Here is a 19356-nt window from a genome sequence, read left to right on the forward strand (position 1 = left end):
TGTTGCAATGGCTCTTTGAGGTACCCAGACGTCATATAAGACCTGTTCTTTTGACACAGGCATCATAACTAATATTCGGTTACATTAATTTTGGACAGCTATAGTTCAGGAATATTTATCATTCCCATCAATATTAAATCCCCCAAATCTTGCACACGTGTATGTCCCTACCATAAATTAGAATACCCACCAAGTTTATTGCATCCCCTCTGGCAATTAAGTGATATAGAAGAGAACATTTTGGACATTTTCAAAGAAGGGTGATGCCATCTGTATAGTAAGAACACCCACATCGATGGCTTGATCTCAGGCACCGTTGTGCCTGGCTAATCTTGGTGCTTGAGCCTGCTTCCTCAATCCCTGTAATCGTCTTCCCAAAGAAAACGTATTTATAGCCCACTCTGTTACTCAACCAGAGTCCCCTTAACTAATAGTCTAATAGGATTCTGGCCTCAAAAATAAGCACACACATTACACCCCCAATGAATGGAGGAGGGACCACAATGGGGTTATAAAAAGCCCTGGTGCAATAGTCAGAAGCCTTCCAGGATTGGTGCAAAGAGGTGTGTGGACCTCGAGAGACTCTCCTGATTTCAGGTAAGGCATCTTGGATGGACCTTCTTTTTCTTTTACTCCAGTGACCAGCAGAGCACAGAGGAATTTAGGGGGTGCCTCTCTCTGAGTACTAAAAGCTAAACTAGATGAATATATCTGGCACCAGAAAATTATTTTTTAAAAAAGTTTGATTGTTTCATTTTATAATGTCTATAAACAGAGAGAATAATTGTAACAATAGATGACAAATAAAAGATTAAATGGTAAAAGTTGAGAAAGGTAAAGGACCCCTGGACAGTCAAGTCCAGTCAAAGGTGACCCTGGGGTGCGGTGCTCATCTCGCTTTTCAGCTGGCATATAGGCACCAGAAGGTGATTGATTGATTCCTTGACTGATAGATAGATAGATAGATAGATGATAGATAGATAGATAGATAGATAGATAGATAGATAGATAGATAGATGATAGATAGAGGAAGATGATAAATGATAGATGATAGATAGATAGATTAGATAGATAGATAGATAGATAGATAGATAGATAGATAGATAGATACATGATAGATAGATGATTAATAGCTAGACTAGCTGACCAATAGACCAATAGATAGAAAGTGAGACAAATAGATAGACGAACAGGTGATAGATAGACTGACAAGATAGATACATAGAATGTCTGACAAATATGTATAGACAAACAGACATGCCTAACAGACAGTAGAGATAGATGATAGATAATGATAGATGATAGATGATAGATAGATAGATAGATAGATGATAGATAGATAGATAGATAGATAGATAGATAGATAGATAGATAGATACATGATAGATAGATAGATATAGATAGATAGATGATAGATGATAGATAGATGATAGATAGATAGATAGATAGATAGATAGATAGATATAGATGATAGATAGATGATGATAGATAGATAGATAGATAGATAGATAGATAGATAGATATAGATAGATAGATGATATAGATAGATAGATAGATAGATAGATAGATAGATAGATGATAGATAGATAGATAGATAGATAGATAGATAGATAGATAGCTATAGATAGATAGATAGATAGATAGATAGATAGATAGATAGATAGATAGATAGATGATAGATAGATATAGACTGACAGATAGATGATTGATTGGCAGACCGACAGACAGCCAGACAGCCAGACAGCCAGACAAAGGCTTATGAAAGTTTCTTTGTGAAAAGAAAATGAAAGTTCATTTGCACTCCAAGTCGCTGACATACTTTGGTCTATATTAAAGTTAGAAATATTTTTAAAAATCATTATTACTTTAGAGTTTTAAGGTTGATAGTATCCAAGCCCCTTGTGAGATGGTAGGACTGCCTTCTATAAAATAATGCTCACTATACCATCAATAACCGCATTGTAAGCTATTCATTTTTTCAGAGTTCGGAATTTCAGCGCAGACTACATTGAAATGGTCAATGGCAATGCACAGCTGCTTTGCCAGTGTTGAGGGATGTCTTTGTTGTAGCTGCATAAATGGGCCCCTCGTTGTGACACCTGCTAGTAGGCTCCCAGCTCGTTAGGATTGACCTGCTTAAAGAGCTGGGCTCATCCCTGTTAATCTTGCAGAAACTCTACTGATTAAAGATATATACTTACTCTTTAATTCCCAGGTTAAAGTTGGGCACCTCAAATACAGACACAACAGTCCATGTGAAAAGGATCTCAGGGTCTTAGCAGACTATAAACTTAGCATGAGCCAACCATGTGATGTAACCGTGCTAATGCAGTTCAAGGCTACATCAGCAGAACATTCTACACTTTGGCAGGAATAACCAAATGTGCAGCCAAATGTTAAGGGGCACCCCATAGGAAGAGATGAGTAAAGGATCTAGGGGTCTGAGTAGGCAGCAAGCTTAGCTTGAGGCAACAGTGTTGTGCAGCAGCAAAAAAAAAGTTAATGCCATTCTAGGCAGCATCAAGAAAAGTTGAGTGTCCAAATCAAGGGAAGTAATAGACCTGCTTTGCCTTGGTCAGACCTCAAATGAAGACCTGTGTCCAGTTTTGGGCACCACAATTTAAGAAGGATATTGGCCAGCTAGAGGGTGTGCAAAGGAGGGTGACCAAGATGATCAAGGGTCTGGAAACCAAACCTTGTGAGGAACGGTGAAGGGAATTGAGTATGTTTGGCCTGGAGAAGAGAAGACGGAGAGGAGATATGATACTCACCTTCAAATATCTGAAGGGCTTTCACATGGAAGATGGAGCAAACTTGTTTCCTTTTGGTCCAGAGGGAAGGACCCAAACCAATGGCTTCGAAGGACAAGAAAAGTGATTCCGGCTAAAACTTAGGAAGAACTTTCTGGTGGTAAGAACTTTTCAACAGTGGAATGAACAACCTCTGAAGGTGGCAGACTCTTCTTCACTGGAGATTTTAAAGCAGAGGTTGGATGGCCATCTCTAAGGGACTATTGAGCTGTGATTCCTGCATTGCAGTGGGTTGAACTAGATGACCCTTGGGGTCCCTTCCAACTCTACATTTCTATGATTCTATAACATAGGACTTTGCGGACAGGGAAGCAGGATGCAAGTGGAGGAGGCAAATCCCATTTTTTGTCCTGTGGCACTAAAAAGGCTAAGGGCAATCCTTCCTTTGCCATACAGCTAACTTAGCCTTTCAATTTCTTCCACAGTTCTGCTTCTGCTGCTTCTGCTACACTAATTGGATATGGCTGATGGGTCAAAGTAAGTCAACTTTTGCCTGCTAGATGTGAAAAGACCAAGCTCATTTGGGCTCATTTTCACCCCATCAGACTCACCTTGGACCCAGTAGGATGGTGGAGGGGGTGCCCCAACTTGGATCTCACCTATGTTTAGCTTTTCACTCAGGAGAAGATCCCAGGCTCAGTCCCTACCGGCATTTCCAGGTGGGGCTAGGCATTTCCAGGTGGGACTACCCCCCCCTGAAGCCCTGAATTGCTCCTGCCAGTCAATGTAGACAACACTAAGGTACATGTAGCGATGGGTGTTACTCACAGAAAGAAAGCAGCTTCTGATGTTGCTCTTTCAGTCAGGCCTTTTACACAGAGCCACAAGGACTGGAATCCTATGGCACTTTGAAGGAGAGGACTGTCGCTCAGTGGGAAAGAGAAACCCCAGGCAGGCCTAGGAAAATCCTTGGCCTGAAACTTTGGAGAGCCATTGCTGCCAGTCAGTGCAGACAATACTGAACCGGGTGGAGCAATAGTCTGAATCACTATAAGTCAGCTTCCCAGGGGCCCTTGCATGCAGAAGGCCTGAGGTTCAATCCCTGAAGGCATCTCCAGGGAGGGTTGGGATAGAGCCCTGCCTGAAACCCTGGAGAGGAGCTGCCGGTCAGTGTAGACAATAGTGAGCTAGATGGACCAATGGTGTAAGGCAGCGCCCTATGTTCTTTTTCCAAACAAAAAAACCAACAACCATTAATTTATTTATGCTATTCATCTTGAGCAGACATTTCTCAAGAAATCCCATGCAAACATACACACGCATACACACTCAGAGTATGTATTTCGGCAGCCTCCAAACAAAAGCACCCTATTGCACTTGCTCACATTCTTCTGGCCACAGAACCTTAGGGTTGCAAGGACTCCAGAGGGCCGTCTAGTCCAACCTCTGTTTGCTAGGTTTCATTTAAAATCAGGCAGACAAAAATGGTGTTGCGGGGGGGGTTGAGCTAGATGACCCCTTCGAACTCTATACTTCTAGGACTTCTAGAACTGTTGTTCTACCAAGGAAGTTGGTCTTCTGCTGTCTCCTTTCTGTTCATTAGCCTTAGAGAAATATATGCAGCACAGTATTTAATGGAATACTTTATTTTTAAAAAATGGTTTGAGTTCATTCCCTTCCCTATACTTTTGTTGGCAGAGTGTACAAGAAGACCTGCCCCAATGGAAAGGTAAGACCACCGTGCAAATATGTATTATTTTATTCTTGCATTGCAGGGGGTTGGGTCTTTTCCAACCAGGGGTGTCAACTTGAATAAAATATTGTGGGGGCCCAGGTGAGCCCCACCCCACCCTGCATAATCGATCACATGACACAGTGCCCACACACCATTTGAATGGGAATGCCCATCAACTTTGCGGGAGCCTGGCCCTCTCAAACATTTTATAGTGGGGGCTGACACCCCCATGGCCCCTAGGAGTTGGCTCCTATGCTTCCAACTCTCTGATTCACTGATTCTGAAATCGATGTGCCATAAACAAATATTTGAGCTTTGGAAGTCTTGGTAGGGGCCCTCTTGGTACCATCTCCACCCTCAGAGGCTGGGGGGGGGCCTTCTCTGTGTAGCCCCTGAGTCTCCTTCCCCCCAAGGGTACATCAGGCATCTTCATTGCGCAGCTTCTGGAGGATGCTAAAGACACACTTATTTGCCGTTGAGGTGTATGTTTTTAGGACCTGCCTTATTTTGATGGCTGTAAGATGCCATAAGACTAAATTTGCTAGCAGATCAAACACTTTCCCCCCTCCTCCTGCCCATCTAGCTATCCATCTACCTGGGGAAAAGAGATTTTGTGGACCATGTGGATTCTGTAGAACCTGTCGGTGAGTGGTTTTCTTTCTATCCCCTTGAGTCAGCTGGATTTCAGCTGGAAAGATGGTGGGGGTTGATGACATTGCCTGTCTACCTGATGACTGGGGGGGGGCATTAAGCTCCAACTTGAGTACCCATCTGTCAGGGCTTTTTTAGCTGTGATTCCTGCATTGCAGGCATGTACATGGCCCTTGGTTCCCTTCCCAATCTACAATTCTATTGCCTGTAGATCATAGAATTCTTGCCTTGTACAAGGTTGGGCTAAGGGACGCGGGTGGCGCTGTGGGTTAAACCACAGAGCCTAGGACTTGTCGATCAGAAGGTCGGCGGTTCAAATCCCCATGACGGGGTGAGCTCCCATTGCTTGGTCCCTGCTCCTGCCAATCTAGCAGTTTGAAAACACGTCAAGTGCAAGTAGATAAATAGGTACCACTCTGGCGGGAAGGTAAACGGTGTTTCCGTGCACTGCTCTGGTTCTCCAGAAGCGGCTCCCTCGGCCAATAAAGCAAGATGAGCGCTGCAACCCCAGAGTTGGCCACGACTGGACCTAATGGTCAGGGGTCCCTTTACCTTTACAAGGTTGGGCTAGACAACCCCTGGGGTCCCTTCCAACTCTACAATTCTATGATTCTATGAGGCTACAATCTACCTCTCCCTCCTTGTTGATCCGATTCTCTTTTACATGTATTTGCAGATGGGATTGTCTTGGTTGACCCAGAGTACCTGAAAGACCGGAAAGGTAATTTTCTCATTGTCTTGTTTTTCCAGTTTTATTTTTGGGGGATGGAGACAAAAATTTTGTAACAATTTTCATTGCAAACAAATGAATATTTGGGAAAGACTTTATTCCAGAAATCGCTGGCTTAGTTCAAGGCAACTCTGCTCAGCCATGAAACCACCTCTTCCTCCCTCTCACGCTTATTGCCTCTGCTGCTATTTAGAAGCTTAAAGCGGGCAAAATGATACAGATATCAGGCTTGTCTGCTGCTCCAGTAGGAAGGACCCAAATCAATAGCTTCAAGTGCCAGGAAAGGAGATTCCAACTAAACATCAGGAAAAGCTTTCTGACAGTAAGAGCCATTTGACAGTGGAACAGACTCCCCTTTATGGTGGTGGACTCTCCCTTCATTGGAGGTTTTAAACTGAGGTTGGATGCCCATTGGATGCCAGAGATTCTTGTAGCTCTGATTCCTGCATTGCATGAGGTTGGACTAGATGACTCTTGGGGTTCCTTCCAACTCTACATTTCTGTGGTTCTTCCTTTGTTAGATTGTATAGTTAATCTTCAAACGAAAACACACATACACATAGCACATTAGACCTGCTCATGTACGAATCCTGTTCTAGATTTAATTTACAATCTGAATTCAGAAACTTTCTCTAAACTAACCATCATCTCTCTTCCCTCTGCCCCTGCTGTCCTTTCTCAACTCCCATCTCCCCATGTCTTCCTTCTCTTTTCCTCTCTCCATCCTGCTGCCCCCTCCCCCACAGTGTACGTGACACTGACCTGTGCATTCCGCTATGGCCGCGATGATCTGGACGTTATTGGGCTCACCTTCCGGAAGGACATCTATGTCCTCACTGCCCAGATGTACCCACCTGTGCCTGACCAGGCCCCCAAGACACTTACTCCTTTGCAGGAAAAGCTGATGAAAAAGCTGGGGGAACATGCTTACCCCTTCACCTTTGAGGTACACCTTTGACGCATCTTCCTCTTCCCTGTGCAAGACCCCCATCTTTCCCCCCTCAATGGAGTCATTGTTTTTATATCCTAAAAACATGATTATATGTATACATAAATACATAAGAAGAGCACTGCTGGATCAGGCCAAAAGGGGCCCACCTGGTCTATCAACCTGTTGTCACATTGGTCTCTTTTGGGAAACCAGCACTGCCTCTTAGGCTAACAAACTTCACCTCACAGGGTTGTTGTGAGAAAGGTGGAGAACCATATATGCCAACATGGGTTCCTTGGGAGGAAAGGTGAATGTGGGAAAAGCCCTGCTGGGTCAGGCCAGGGGCCCACCTAGACTCCAGCCTCCTCTTCTCACAGTGGCCAACCAGGTGCCCCAAAGGGAATACCTCAAGCAGGATTTGAGCACAAGAGCCCTCTCCCCTCCTAGGGTTTCCAGCAACTGGCATTCAGAAGCATTGCTGCCTCCAACTGTGGTGGCAAAGCATAGCCATCGTGGCTAATTGCCATCAATAGCGCTCCATGAATTTGTCCAATTCAGGTTGGTGGCCATTGCTGTCACCTGCAGGAGGAAATTCCTTCCTTTAATCTGTCCTGAAACTTCCAACATTCAGCTTCATTGGATGCTCACGACTTCTAGCATTATGAGAGAGGGAGAAGAACTTTTCTCTATCCACTTTCTCCATGTCATGTACCAGTTTATAAAGTTCAATTATGTCCCCTATTACTTGCCTTTTTTTCTCCAAACTGAAAGGTCCCAAACACTGCAACCTTCCCTCATAAGGGAGTCACTCCACCCCCTTGATCAGCTGAGGTACCCTCTTTTGCACCTTTTTCAACTCTACGACCTCCTTTTTGAGGAGAGGCAACCAGGGTTGTACACAGTATATTCCAAATGTGGAATATTCCAAATGTTGATGGTAATCCTCGTACTGACTCCTACCCCAGCCAGCCCAACATGTCATTTGGGACAAGCAGCTCCAGAAGAAAAACTGCTTTTTAGAAAAGCGTAGACATTAAAAGGGAATAAAATATTATTTATTTTCTCTCTAGATGGCAACCAACCTCCCCTGCTCTGTCACCCTCCAGCCAGGACCAGATGATGCTGGAAAGGTGAGCTGTGTGTGAAAGCATCCAAGAAACCTGGAAAGCAAATGGAAATTAAAGCATATCTCAATTTAGCTGTGATACCTGCACTTCAGGGGGTTGGACTAGATGACCCTCAGGGATCCCTTCCAACTGTACGATCCTATGGTTGTACGAACCCTTTTCTATGAACCCCGATGGGATGGCTTTCTGTCCTCAAACCACGAGCCTTTTAAGGCACTTCAGGACTTGGTTGTGTTTGTATCAAGAATTGCAATTAGTAGTCCAGAGGAATGACCCACCCTTAATCTCTAACCAACTTTCTTCTGCATTTTCCTCAGTCTTGTGGGGTCGACTTTGAGGTCAAAGGATTCTGTGCTGAAAACCTGGAGGAGAAAATTCACAAGAGGTAACCCCAGCATAAGCTTCAACAGTTACTCATTTATTCAAAGCATTTTTAGTTTGCTCTTCAGCTGAAAATAAATGATGCAAAGAACAGAATGACTGGCTGGAGGGCCATTTAGCTAGGGGTTCCTGCATTGCAGGGGGCTGGATCAGAGGACCCTTGGTGTCCCTTCCAACATTGCAGTTCTATGATTCTAGGAAAAGGCTCTGGGATCCACTTATGTAAAACCAACAAGGAAAATAAGACAGTTTGCAATCTATTATTATTATTCACTGCATTTATATCCCAACTTTTTCTTCAGGGAGCTCAAGGTTGTGTCCATAGTTCTCCTCCCCGTCGCTCCCCTCCCCATTTTTATGCTCACAACAGCCCTATGAGGTAGATGAAGCTGAAAGACAGTGGCTGACTCCCAAGGTCACCCAGTGAGCTTCCTGGCCAAGTGGTGGGGGATTTGAACCTGGCTCTCCCAGGTCCTTATCCAACACACTAACCACTCCACCACACTGATTCTCTAGCAATATAGATAATATATATTTATATGTTTTGTGGGCAGGGAGCTGTGGGTTAAACCACAGAGCCTAGGACTTGCTGATCAGAAGGTCGGCGGTTTGAATCCCCACGACGGGGTGAGCTCCCGTTGCTCGGTCCCTGCTCCTGCCAGCCTAGCAGTTCAAAAGCAAGTCAAAGTGCAAGTAGATAAATAGGTACCACTCTGGCGGGAAGGTAAAAGGCGTTTCCGTGCGCTGCTCTGGTTCACCAGAAGCGGCTTAGTCATGCTGGCCACATGACCCGGAAGCTGTATGCTGGCTCCCTCGGCCAATAAAGCGAGATGAGCGCCGCAACCCCAGAGTCGGCCACGACTGGACCTGATGGTCAGGGGTCCCTTTACCCTTTACATATGTTAGGAACCCTTGCTGGAAGCCACAGGAAGGGAGAATTGCTCTTGTGCCTGGATCCTGTTTGGAGGCTTCCCACTGGGGCATCTGGTCAACCCCTGTGATGACAGGATACTGGGCCCCTTTTGGCCTGATCTTTGGCCTCTTCTTAATTTCTACTGAACTTGGAGGGAGGATTTCTGGAATTGATGAAAGCACCTGCCTCCCACTAGCTTCTCCTTGGAAGAGCTGGATGCAATTTCTGCATTGCAGAGAGTTGGCTTAGATGACCCTTGGAGTCTCTTCCAGCTCTGCAGTTCTATGGAAGAGGTAAATGCCTCTCTCAAATAACACACGTCTTCTCTGTGCAGAAATTCGGTGAGGCTGGTGATTCGGAAGGTCCAGTTTGCACCTGCCCAGACAGGCCCAGCCCCAAAGTCGGAGACAACCAGGCAGTTCATGATGTCGGATAAGCCTTTGCACCTGGAGGCCTCTCTGGATAAGGAGGTGCGTGTTGCGTGTTGGTCTTTTGAGGCATTCTCTCCCCTCCACCAAGTCTCTGTGCTCCGGGGGGCCCCACGCTTAGTGAGACATTATTGACCCTTTAAGTGAGCCAAAAATGTGAAGCAGCTGCAAAAACAAAACAAAAACAAAACCTAATGCAGTTCTAAGCTGCATCAACAGAAGTCTAAACCAAGGGAAGTCATAGTACCTTCCACTTCTACAAGTCCATTGCTTAACCACACCTTGATTTGCAGTCAGTTAATTTGGCCAAATGTGTGGCCTTTCTGCTCAATTTCGTCATTTATTTATTTATTTCAAAAAAAATTATACACCTCTGGGATGTTTTTTTTAAAAAACAACAACAGCACACCCTTCAGAGCAGTTCATGAAAAAGATAAAACAATAAATTTTAATCAGTAAAAGCAACTCTATAAAACATTCAGAAGATAAAACCAGCAATTAAGTAAAAACAGATTAAAGCAGACATCAACATTCTAAACATGTGGACAGGCTTGCCTAAGCAAAACGGTTTTTAGCAGGTGCTGAAAAGGGTACAGTGAAGGTGCTTTCATGATGTCAATAGGCAGGAAGTTCCAGAGTTAAAGTGCTGCCACACTAAAAGACCAATGTCTTACAAATGAAGAACAGGAATTAGGTGGCAACTCTAACAGTGTCAATTATGCAGACAGAAGCAGTTGAGTGGGCATATACATGAGGTAAAGTAGGCATCCCCAACCTTTGGCCCTCCAGATGTTTTGGACTACAGTTCCCATCATCCCGGACCACTGGTCCTGTTCATGGGAGTTGTAGGCCAAAACATCTGGAGGGCCACAGGCTGGGGATGCCTGAGGTAAAGTGATATTGCAGGTAAACTGGTTCCATGCTGTTAAGGGTTTTGCACATTAATAGCAACACCTTGAACTTGGCCCCATAGCAAATGAGCAGCCAGTGCAGATCTCTGAGCACAGGGGTTATATTCTGACAAGGCCTTGCTCTCATAAGCAATTGTATTGCATCATTCCACAATGACTTTAGCAATAATCCAGTCATCGCAAGATGTAATACACAAAATGGTGCAGGAGATAGTTGTGGAAATAGTTGTGGGTCCAGGAGAAGATTAGGATTTCCTTCCCTTTCCCCCCCTCTATCTTCAGCAACAACCCCCTGTCGTTTCAGATTTATTATCATGGAGATCCAATTGGCGTTAATGTCAACATCAACAACACCACCAACAAGATTGTGAAGAAGATCAAAATAACAGGTAAGGGCACCAATAGAACCCTGCTTTGCAGGGGGTTGGAAGGGTCATATTCCAGCTCTACAATTCTGTGAATCTGTTATCACCTCAGTAATTTCTTTCTCTCTCTCTCCGTTTAGTTGAGCAAGTCACAGATGTGGTTCTATATTCGCTGGACAAATACACCAAGGCTGTCTGTTCAGAGGAGTTCGTGTAAGCACACAGATCTCTAACCAGACCAGTGTGTCTTTGCACAGATGTCTTCAACTTGTGCAAGGCCTTGGGTCTTCGTGAGAAAAATCTGGATCAGTGCCCCCCCCCCCAAAAAAAAAGAATTGATGATGAGGCACAGAGGAAGTCAGTCTCTTCTTTTGTTTTAATTCTGTCCCAGGACCATTTTCACACCCATTGTGAAAATGCTAACTTCTCTCAGAAATGTTTGAGGAGTTCAACTTTTCCTGTGTTTAATTTGTGTACTTACACATGGATATGAGTCTAACACTTCACTCCACATAATGACGTTCCTTTTCACTGGAGGGGTGGGGTGGGAAGACAGATGAGCCTACCTTGCAAGAGGGTTGTACTAGAGCTGTGTGCAAAATGAGCTCTTGAAATTCTCCACCCTAATTCTTATTATTTTTGTGAGGGGAGAGAAAAATTCTTCTACAACTTCTTGGGGATGGGTCTCATTGTTCAGAATGTGGGATGGAAGGACACACCAATTTCAATTTTCCCCAACTCTCATCTTTTTCAATCTGAAATCTGACTTTCTGTATTTAAATACAGCGGTACCTCGGTTTAAGAACAGTCCTGTTTACGAACTGTTCAGTTTACGAACTCTGCAAAACCGAAAGTAGTGTCGCGGTTTGCGAACTTTACCTCGGTCTAAGAATGGAATCCGAATGGTGGAAGGGCACTGGCGGCAGGAGGCCTCATTAGGGAAAGCGCGCCTCTGTTTAAGAACGGATTCAGATCAAGAACGGACTTCTGGAAAGGATTAAGTTTGTAAACCACTGTAACAACAAAAAATCCTTAGATGTGATTCCTCCATTGGACTAGATGAGCCTTAGGGATCCTTTCCAACTCTACAGTTCTATGATTCCATGATTCTAAGTTTTTTGAGGTGTGGTGTGTGGTTTTAAATTGAGGAAAGGTAGGCTCCTTTAACCTCCTCCATTGCTCTCCTTCTGCAGGGAGAACGTGGCTGCCAACTCCACCTTCTCCAAAAAATACAGCATCACCCCCAGCTTGAACAACAACCGGGAGAAGCGGGGTCTGGCCCTGGATGGGAAGCTCAAGCATGAGGACACCAACCTGGCCTCTACCACCGTGTAAGTCTGGACCCTGAGGAGCATACTGGAAGCCAGAGAGGGGCAGGGAATTGAGAGAGAAACTGATTCCTTTTCTGTGTTGCCCATTCTCTGCAGTGTGAGGCTGTCACCAACCTTTTGGGGCCCAGAGAAACACTTGTGTGGTGGTTAGAGTGCCTGACAGGGGCCTGGGAGACCAGAGTTCAAATCCTCACTTGGCCATGCAGCTCACTGTGCGTCCTTAGGGAGGGGCAGTCACTACCTCTAAGCCCAGCTTCCCTCACAGGGTTGTTGGAGGGGGAATTAAATGAAAACGGGGAGAACTATGGTTGCCACCTTGAGTTCCTTAGAGAAAAAGGCAGAATAGAAATGCAACAGATAAATAAATAAATACAAAATATTGGTCAAAAAAGGCTTCTTCCAAGCCACATTTTAGCAGAGTGGCAGGGCCCTGAGAGCACCTTGAAAGGCCTCTGCAGATGCACCCGTGGGTGCCACATTGACAAACCATGCTCTTGATGACCACTAACCTGGGCAGCTTCAAAAGAGGAGTGTACAAATTCATGGGGAAAGGGCTACTGATGTTACTAGCCACAATGGCTATGTTCTACCTCTATAGTTGGAGGAAGAAATTTTTCTGGATTCGAGTTGTGGGAAGCCACAGGAGGGGAGAATTGCTCTTGTGCCCGGATCCTGCTTGTGGGTTTCCCATAGTGGACATCTGTTCCCCACTGTGAGAAGACAATGCTGGATTAGATGGGCCACTGGCCTGATCCTCCAGGCTCTTCTTATGTTCTGATATTCTTGTCTATGGTGACTCTTGTTTGAATGTCTCCTGTTTTTTCTCCCTTAGTCTGAGACCCGGGATGGACAAGGAGGTTCTCGGGATCCTGGTTTCCTACACAGTGAAAGTCAACCTGATGGTATCCAGAGGAGGGTGAGGATGTTTTCTATGGGAGAAACTATCATTTCTGGGTTATGTTGCCTTGTTATTCTGTCCTGCTCAGTCTTGGCCTAGCCTGGTCAGGGTGAATTTTTTTTTTGAAATTATTTGATTTCCTCTCTCCCTTTGGGAATGTTGCATTTCTGAAGAGATATGAGGATGCACCCTATAAAGGACACATTTTATTGGCTCAACCCTGTAAGGAAAGGCTGCGGCATTGGGGGCTTACTAGTTTATAGATAATGTGAGTGAGAGACAATATGATGTAAGTTTACAGAAATATGTCTGGCATGGAGAAAGCAGAGAGAGAAAGGTTTTTGTCCTTCTCTCAAAGCACCAGAACTCGTGGACATCCAGTGAAGCCAAATGCTGCAAGATTCAGGACAAAATAAAGTTCTTCTTAGCTAAACTCCCATAGGAGGCAATTCTGGCCACCAACTCTGGCCACCAACTCCCATAGGAGGCAATTCTGGCCACCAACTTGGATGGCTTTAAAAGAGGATTAGACAAATTCATGGCGGAAGAAAAGGGCTATTGATGGCTACTGGTCATAATGGCTATGCGCTTGCTTCACAGCTGGAAACAGCAATGCAGTGGCAGATCTTGGGGTCTCAAATTTCAGCAGCACCCTGTACAACACCAAAATTCAGTACCCCTCCCCTTTTCACACTCCATTATAAATAATAGGTGCAGGACCCCTGAGGCTCTGCACCCAGTGCAACCTAACCAGTCACACTCCCTTAAATCTGCCTCTGCAGCAATGCTTCTGAATGAGAGTTGCTGGAAACCACAGGAGGAAAGAAGGCCCTTGTGTTCAGATCCTGTTTGCAAGTTGCTCATTTGGGCATCTGTTTGACCGCTGTGAGAAGAGGATGCTCTTCTGTGTCTCTTGAAGTCTATATAGGTCCAAACGATAGGTCCAGGCTCTGCCTTTGGCCTGTGAGTTGACATGAAGCCCTAAGCGGTGGAAAACTGGAAGCCCAAGGGGCTCCCAACAGACCCTCTGAATTGGCCTGGGTGCCCTCACACTGGGACGGGAGGGATAGCCTTCCCAATGAATGTTTCCACCTTTGTGCAGTCCTCCACCTTGAATCTCCTCTTCTCTTTGCAGCATCCTGGGAGATCTCACATCAAGGTAAGCCCCAATTTATTGACCATCGGCATCACCTCATCTGTGTGCCACTTTTCCACACTGCGCTCCAAGCGTCTCACAGCATACAAAACGAACAACAATAATTATAACAATTTAAGGGAGGGAAACGTATTATGAACAATTAGAAATAATCACAGTGTGAACAAATAGCTGTGATTCCTGCACTGCCGGGCATTGCACTGAATGTCCTTGGATGCCCCTAGAATTCTCTGCTTCTAAGCTTCTGTTTGCTCTCTGAGGCATCTCCCATTCAGTCCTCTGTCCTCCTCTCTTTTTCAGCGATGTTGGTGTGGAGATGCCTGTGGTCCTGATGCATCCCAAACCTGATGATTGTGAGTAAAAGGCTTTGCGCAGGAGATTTGTGGGAGATATAAAACCATCCCCATGGCTTTGTCACCATTCAGAAATACTTCTCTAAGAGTCTTTCTGAATGGAAGTACTAAGGACCTATTCCCTGACCTTCCTCCTTCTCCCTAGAATTCTCTTAGGCAGGCACACACATGACCATCTCGAAACACAGCTGGGTTGTCCTTTTTCTTAATCCAGATTGAAGGTGGCTTTGGAGGCAACTGCATTAAAATGCATTATTTTTTATGAAACCACTGGATGGCTACTGGTGCGTGTGACCATTTGGGGTCCCTTCCAACTCTACAGTTCTATGATTCTATGATTCCCAGCCCAGCACACTGGTTGCTGAGTAAATGGAAGTGTATGCACAGCTACACATTTTGCACTCATTTCTATTTCAGGTTCTTTAGGAACAATAATAATAATTATCAATGTGACTAATCACCTCTCTTTTTTTCTTCCCTCCCTCTGATGTGTGAATCGTCAACAGCTACACCAAGGTAAGGAAAAATTAAACATTCCAGGGAGTGCCTGTTCAAGAGATATGAAATATCCATGAGTTCTCATATATGTGTGCCTGCAGTTCTTGACTACCGCTCAATGTATTTTGGCTGTGATTTCTGCATTGCAGTAGGTTGGAATAGATGATCCTTGGGGGACCCTTCCAATGCCATGATTCTATTATTCTACCACTGGCAGGAATAGTTGCTTTCCTCCTTCTGCATGCATTGAGCCTCAACTGACTGCACAAACTGCATTTCACTGCCACTGAACTTTTCACTGTAAATTTGATGTCTCTGAAGATGCCCCAAGACCCTTCCTTAGGCTTTGCATGTGGAGGATCTGAAAACTGACGGTTTGCCTTTTCCTTCTTTCCCCTCCCTCTTCTACCCTGCAAACGGCTCATCCTGGATATCTGCACTTACGTGTTCTGCTCTTCCAAGGAGGTAATTAGCTGTTCTTCTTTACTTCTTTGTGGGGTCACTTAAAGACAGATCCACCTGAAATGTCACCTTCTTCCCTAAAGACCCTCTTGGGTGCTGAAATCGGCAGAGGGGGCCTTCTTGATAGTCCCCTCCTCCATCAAAGATGGGGGAGTGGCCTGTCAGGTGGAGGGCCTTCTCTGTGGCAGCCCCTAAGTGAGGAACTCCCTCCCTGCAGAGGCGCATCTGGCATCTTCATTGCACAGTTTCCAGAGGATGCTAGAGATGCACCTCTTTGCCTTAGCTCTTGACACTCAAGCTGCATATTTTTAGGACACTCCTTATATTGTTATTGGAAGTTGCTTTAAACACTTTTCAACGATGTGTTTTGATTTTAGGATCTTAGGGTAAAGGATGGGCAATAAAATAAAAATATTAATATCTATCATTTATTATCAATATTAATTAATATTCTTAACAATACTATTTTATTTATATTACTAAATACAATAATATATTATTAATAATATATAATAAAGTAATATAAATTAATAACAACAACAATAGCATCCAGGAAGCTGATTGAGAGAGCCTCTGGGGAACATTAGATGGGGGCTGAGGACCATAGGTGGAATAACAGATCACCACAATTGCAGGGGGTGGGGTGGACTAGATGGCTCTTGGAGGTACCTTCCAAGCTACAATTCTATGTCCTCAAAGGCAATGGGGGGGGGGGGAGAGAGAGAAGGGCACCAACCTCTGCTCCCATTGGAAGTTTCACCTTTTTCTGGAGGCAGCAATCTTCTGCATCTCACTTGCTGGAAGCCACGGGGGGGGGGGGTTGGCATGGGTGTGTGTGTGTGTGTGTGTGTGCTGAGATCCTGCTTGGTGGATTCCACCAAAGAGTTACCTGGTTGGCTACTTTGAGAACAGGTTGACTGGACTAAGATGGGTCATTGGCCTGATTGAGGAAGGCTCTTCCTACATTGTTTCATTCTCTCATTTCTTCCAGTGAGGAAGATATTGTGATCGAGGAATTTGCTCGCCAAAAGCTCAAAGGGGAGAAGGATGACGAGGAAGAGAAGGAAGAAGAAGACAAAGAGAGCTAAGGGCACGACCCACCAGACCAGTGCAAGAAACCTTAGACAGCCTTCCCATGTGTCTTCCCCACCATCCCTGCAGAAACATGTTTTTTCTCTAGAGTACGTATTGCATTTGTGATGTGGTAGTTTTTGCTGAGCTTGCTGCTCTCACCTTTCAAAACAAAAACCCCAAACTGCTGTGGCACTGAGTCCTCAGTCTTGCTGCTCATCCACACTTTCGCTTGACCTGCATTTTGATCATGTCATGTACTTGAAGTCCTTCTTTATGCAGGGCATAGTTAACCTGTGGAACTCTCTTCCACAGAAGGCAGCGATAGCCACTAACTTGGATAGCTTCAAAAGAGGATTGAACAAATTCATTGGGGGAGAATATGGCTGTTGATAGCTACTAGCCATGACGACTATGCTCTGCCTCCACATCTGGAGGCAGATATGGTTCTGAATACCAGTTGCCGGAAACCACAGGGCTCTTGTGCTTGGATCCTGCTTGCTGCTTTCCCATTGGGGAATCTGGTTGGCCACTGTGAGGACAGGATAGTGGACTAGGTCGGCCACTGGCCTGATCTAGCAGGCTCTTCTGATATTCTTCTGATGATATCATGTACCAGTTTATTCTCTCAGATCCAAGAGCTTTTTACATCATTCTGGGCCTTACAAAACCCCAAGCTGACCTGCTGAACCAGATCTTCTGTAGACAAGCTGAAGAGAGGCTTTGCTTAATTCAGTGACAATTGGGTTTTTGCAAGGGCAACTAACTAGAAAATCTCTCAGACCCATAATTAACTTTTACACAATTAAAGGATTCCTACATTGCATGGCTTTGGAGTAGATGACTCCTGTAGGTCCCTTTTAGCTCCACAATTCTCCGAGCCTATGATTCTACAATCAGAATGCAGGTCAAGTGAAAGTGTGGCCAAGCCCTCAGACTGCCCTTGAAGGATGGAGGTTCCCGGTTTACCCATTGCAACTATTTGTTCTCTTTGTTTGTTTTTTTAAAACAATCAAGCAGTGTATAAATTTTGTGAAATTAAAATAAACACATAAATAAATAAATAAATAAATAAATAAATAAATAAATAAATAAACTATGTGTGTGGACATGTTTCTTTGTTGTCTAGAGAGCAGGACTGAGACACATGGGTTGAGATTGCAGTGGTGCCCGATTTTTGACTAAGTCAATCCTTCACAAATCACAACCACGAAAACATTTAACACTTTATCCTGGTACCCACATGATTTTTTTTAAGGAAACAAATTCTAAAGCACATGTAAAGTATCATTCTAGGCCCTCCCCCTAGAATTCATAGAAACTGTAGAGTTGGAAGGGTCCCCAAGGGTCATCCAATCCAACCCCCTGCACTGGAGGAATCACAGTGAAAAAATATCTGACCTAGGGCCATCCAACCTCTGCTTAAAAACCTGCAACGAAAGGGAGTCCACAACCTCCCAAGGGCATAGAGTCAAAGGACTGTAGGGTTGGAAGTGAGCTCTAAGAATAATTTAGTCCAATGTCCTGCAATTCATGGCTTTAACCAGCCTCTTTTGTTTCAGTCCACAATGGAGTTTTTTCTCTACTATACCAATAGTTCAGGAACTTTTACCATTTTGTAACTAAGCAACATTTTAACTGCCTGTGCAGCTTTTTCTGACTACTGTATGGAAAAGCATCTGCATCTGACTCTTGGCAAAGTAAACCACTTTATGACTTGCCAAATGTGTGGCCTCTTGTCTGCTAGAGTAGTAGAAAAGGCTGGAAAGAGCTTTTAAAAGGGGACATCCTGTATTTCCATGTTTTTCCTTGCTGCATGTTTTATGTTAGATCTCTGCAAGTGTTCTCTCACCATCTGAGATCTTTTAAACTGGAGATGCCATGGGAGTTTGAACCCAGGACCTTTTGTATGCCAAGAAGGGACTCTGCCACTGAGCTGCAGAGGCCCTTCTTAAAAGGATTCATCCAGCAAATGCTGCCCCATAATTCTGTATCCCCCTCAGCCAACAACAACAATAAGCAGAAGAATTTTATTATTTATACCCCGCCCATCTGGCTAGGTTTCTTCAACCATTCTGGGCAGCTTACAGCATATCTAAACACATAATAAAAAATAATAAGAAAAGCATCAAGCATTAAAAACCTCCCAATACAGGACTGCCTTTAGATCTCCTTGACATCTGAAGGGAGGGCGTTACACAGGGAAGAAGGCCACTACTGAGAAGGCCCTATGCCTGGTTTCCTGTAATTTTGCTACTCATGCTGAGTGAACCAGCAGGAGACTCTCAGAGGAGGACCTCAGTGTCTGGGCTGAGCAATGGAGGTGGAGAGGTTCCTGCATGTATACTGGGTAGAGGCCATTTAGGGCTTTAAAGGTCAGCACCAACACCCAGGCCCTGGGGGGCAGGGTTGCAAATGCTTCCTTGCTCTCCACAACAACTGCTGGACTCCCTGGGTAAAGAGAAAGGCCTTCAGCACATCACGAGCACTGTCAGCTAAGGATTGCAAAAGCTCTCAAATGTCCACTAGATGGCACCAGTCATCAGTTCTTAAGAGGAGCTGGGTAACCTGCAGAAGCATATTTCCCTAGACTACAACAGAGATGGTGATCCAGGCAGGCTTGCTGGCTTTTTTTGCCCCTGGAAAGCAACATGAGACATTGGTG

General features: G+C 44.7%; 1 protein-coding gene across 1 annotated transcript; it reads left to right on the forward strand.

Moving 5' to 3' along the window:
• Positions 1-527: 527 nt before the first annotated feature.
• On the forward strand, positions 528-17478 carry ARR3 (arrestin 3). Its single transcript, XM_081847343.1, has 16 exons — positions 528-597; positions 3236-3287; positions 4449-4479; positions 5069-5129; positions 5813-5857; positions 6613-6812; positions 7868-7927; positions 8242-8309; positions 9553-9688; positions 10862-10946; positions 11063-11135; positions 12116-12253; positions 13086-13169; positions 14287-14310; positions 14608-14664; positions 16612-17478. Exons 2-16 carry the CDS (start codon positions 3271-3273, stop codon positions 16706-16708), a joined length of 1176 nt encoding a protein of 391 aa, XP_081703469.1. The 5' UTR covers positions 528-597; positions 3236-3270; the 3' UTR covers positions 16709-17478.
• Positions 17479-19356: the final 1878 nt, after the last annotated feature.

Source organism: Podarcis erhardii (genome assembly GCF_964252035.2).
Source record: "Podarcis erhardii genome assembly, chromosome: Z".
In the NCBI taxonomy this organism is placed as follows: Eukaryota; Metazoa; Chordata; class Lepidosauria; order Squamata; family Lacertidae; genus Podarcis; species Podarcis erhardii.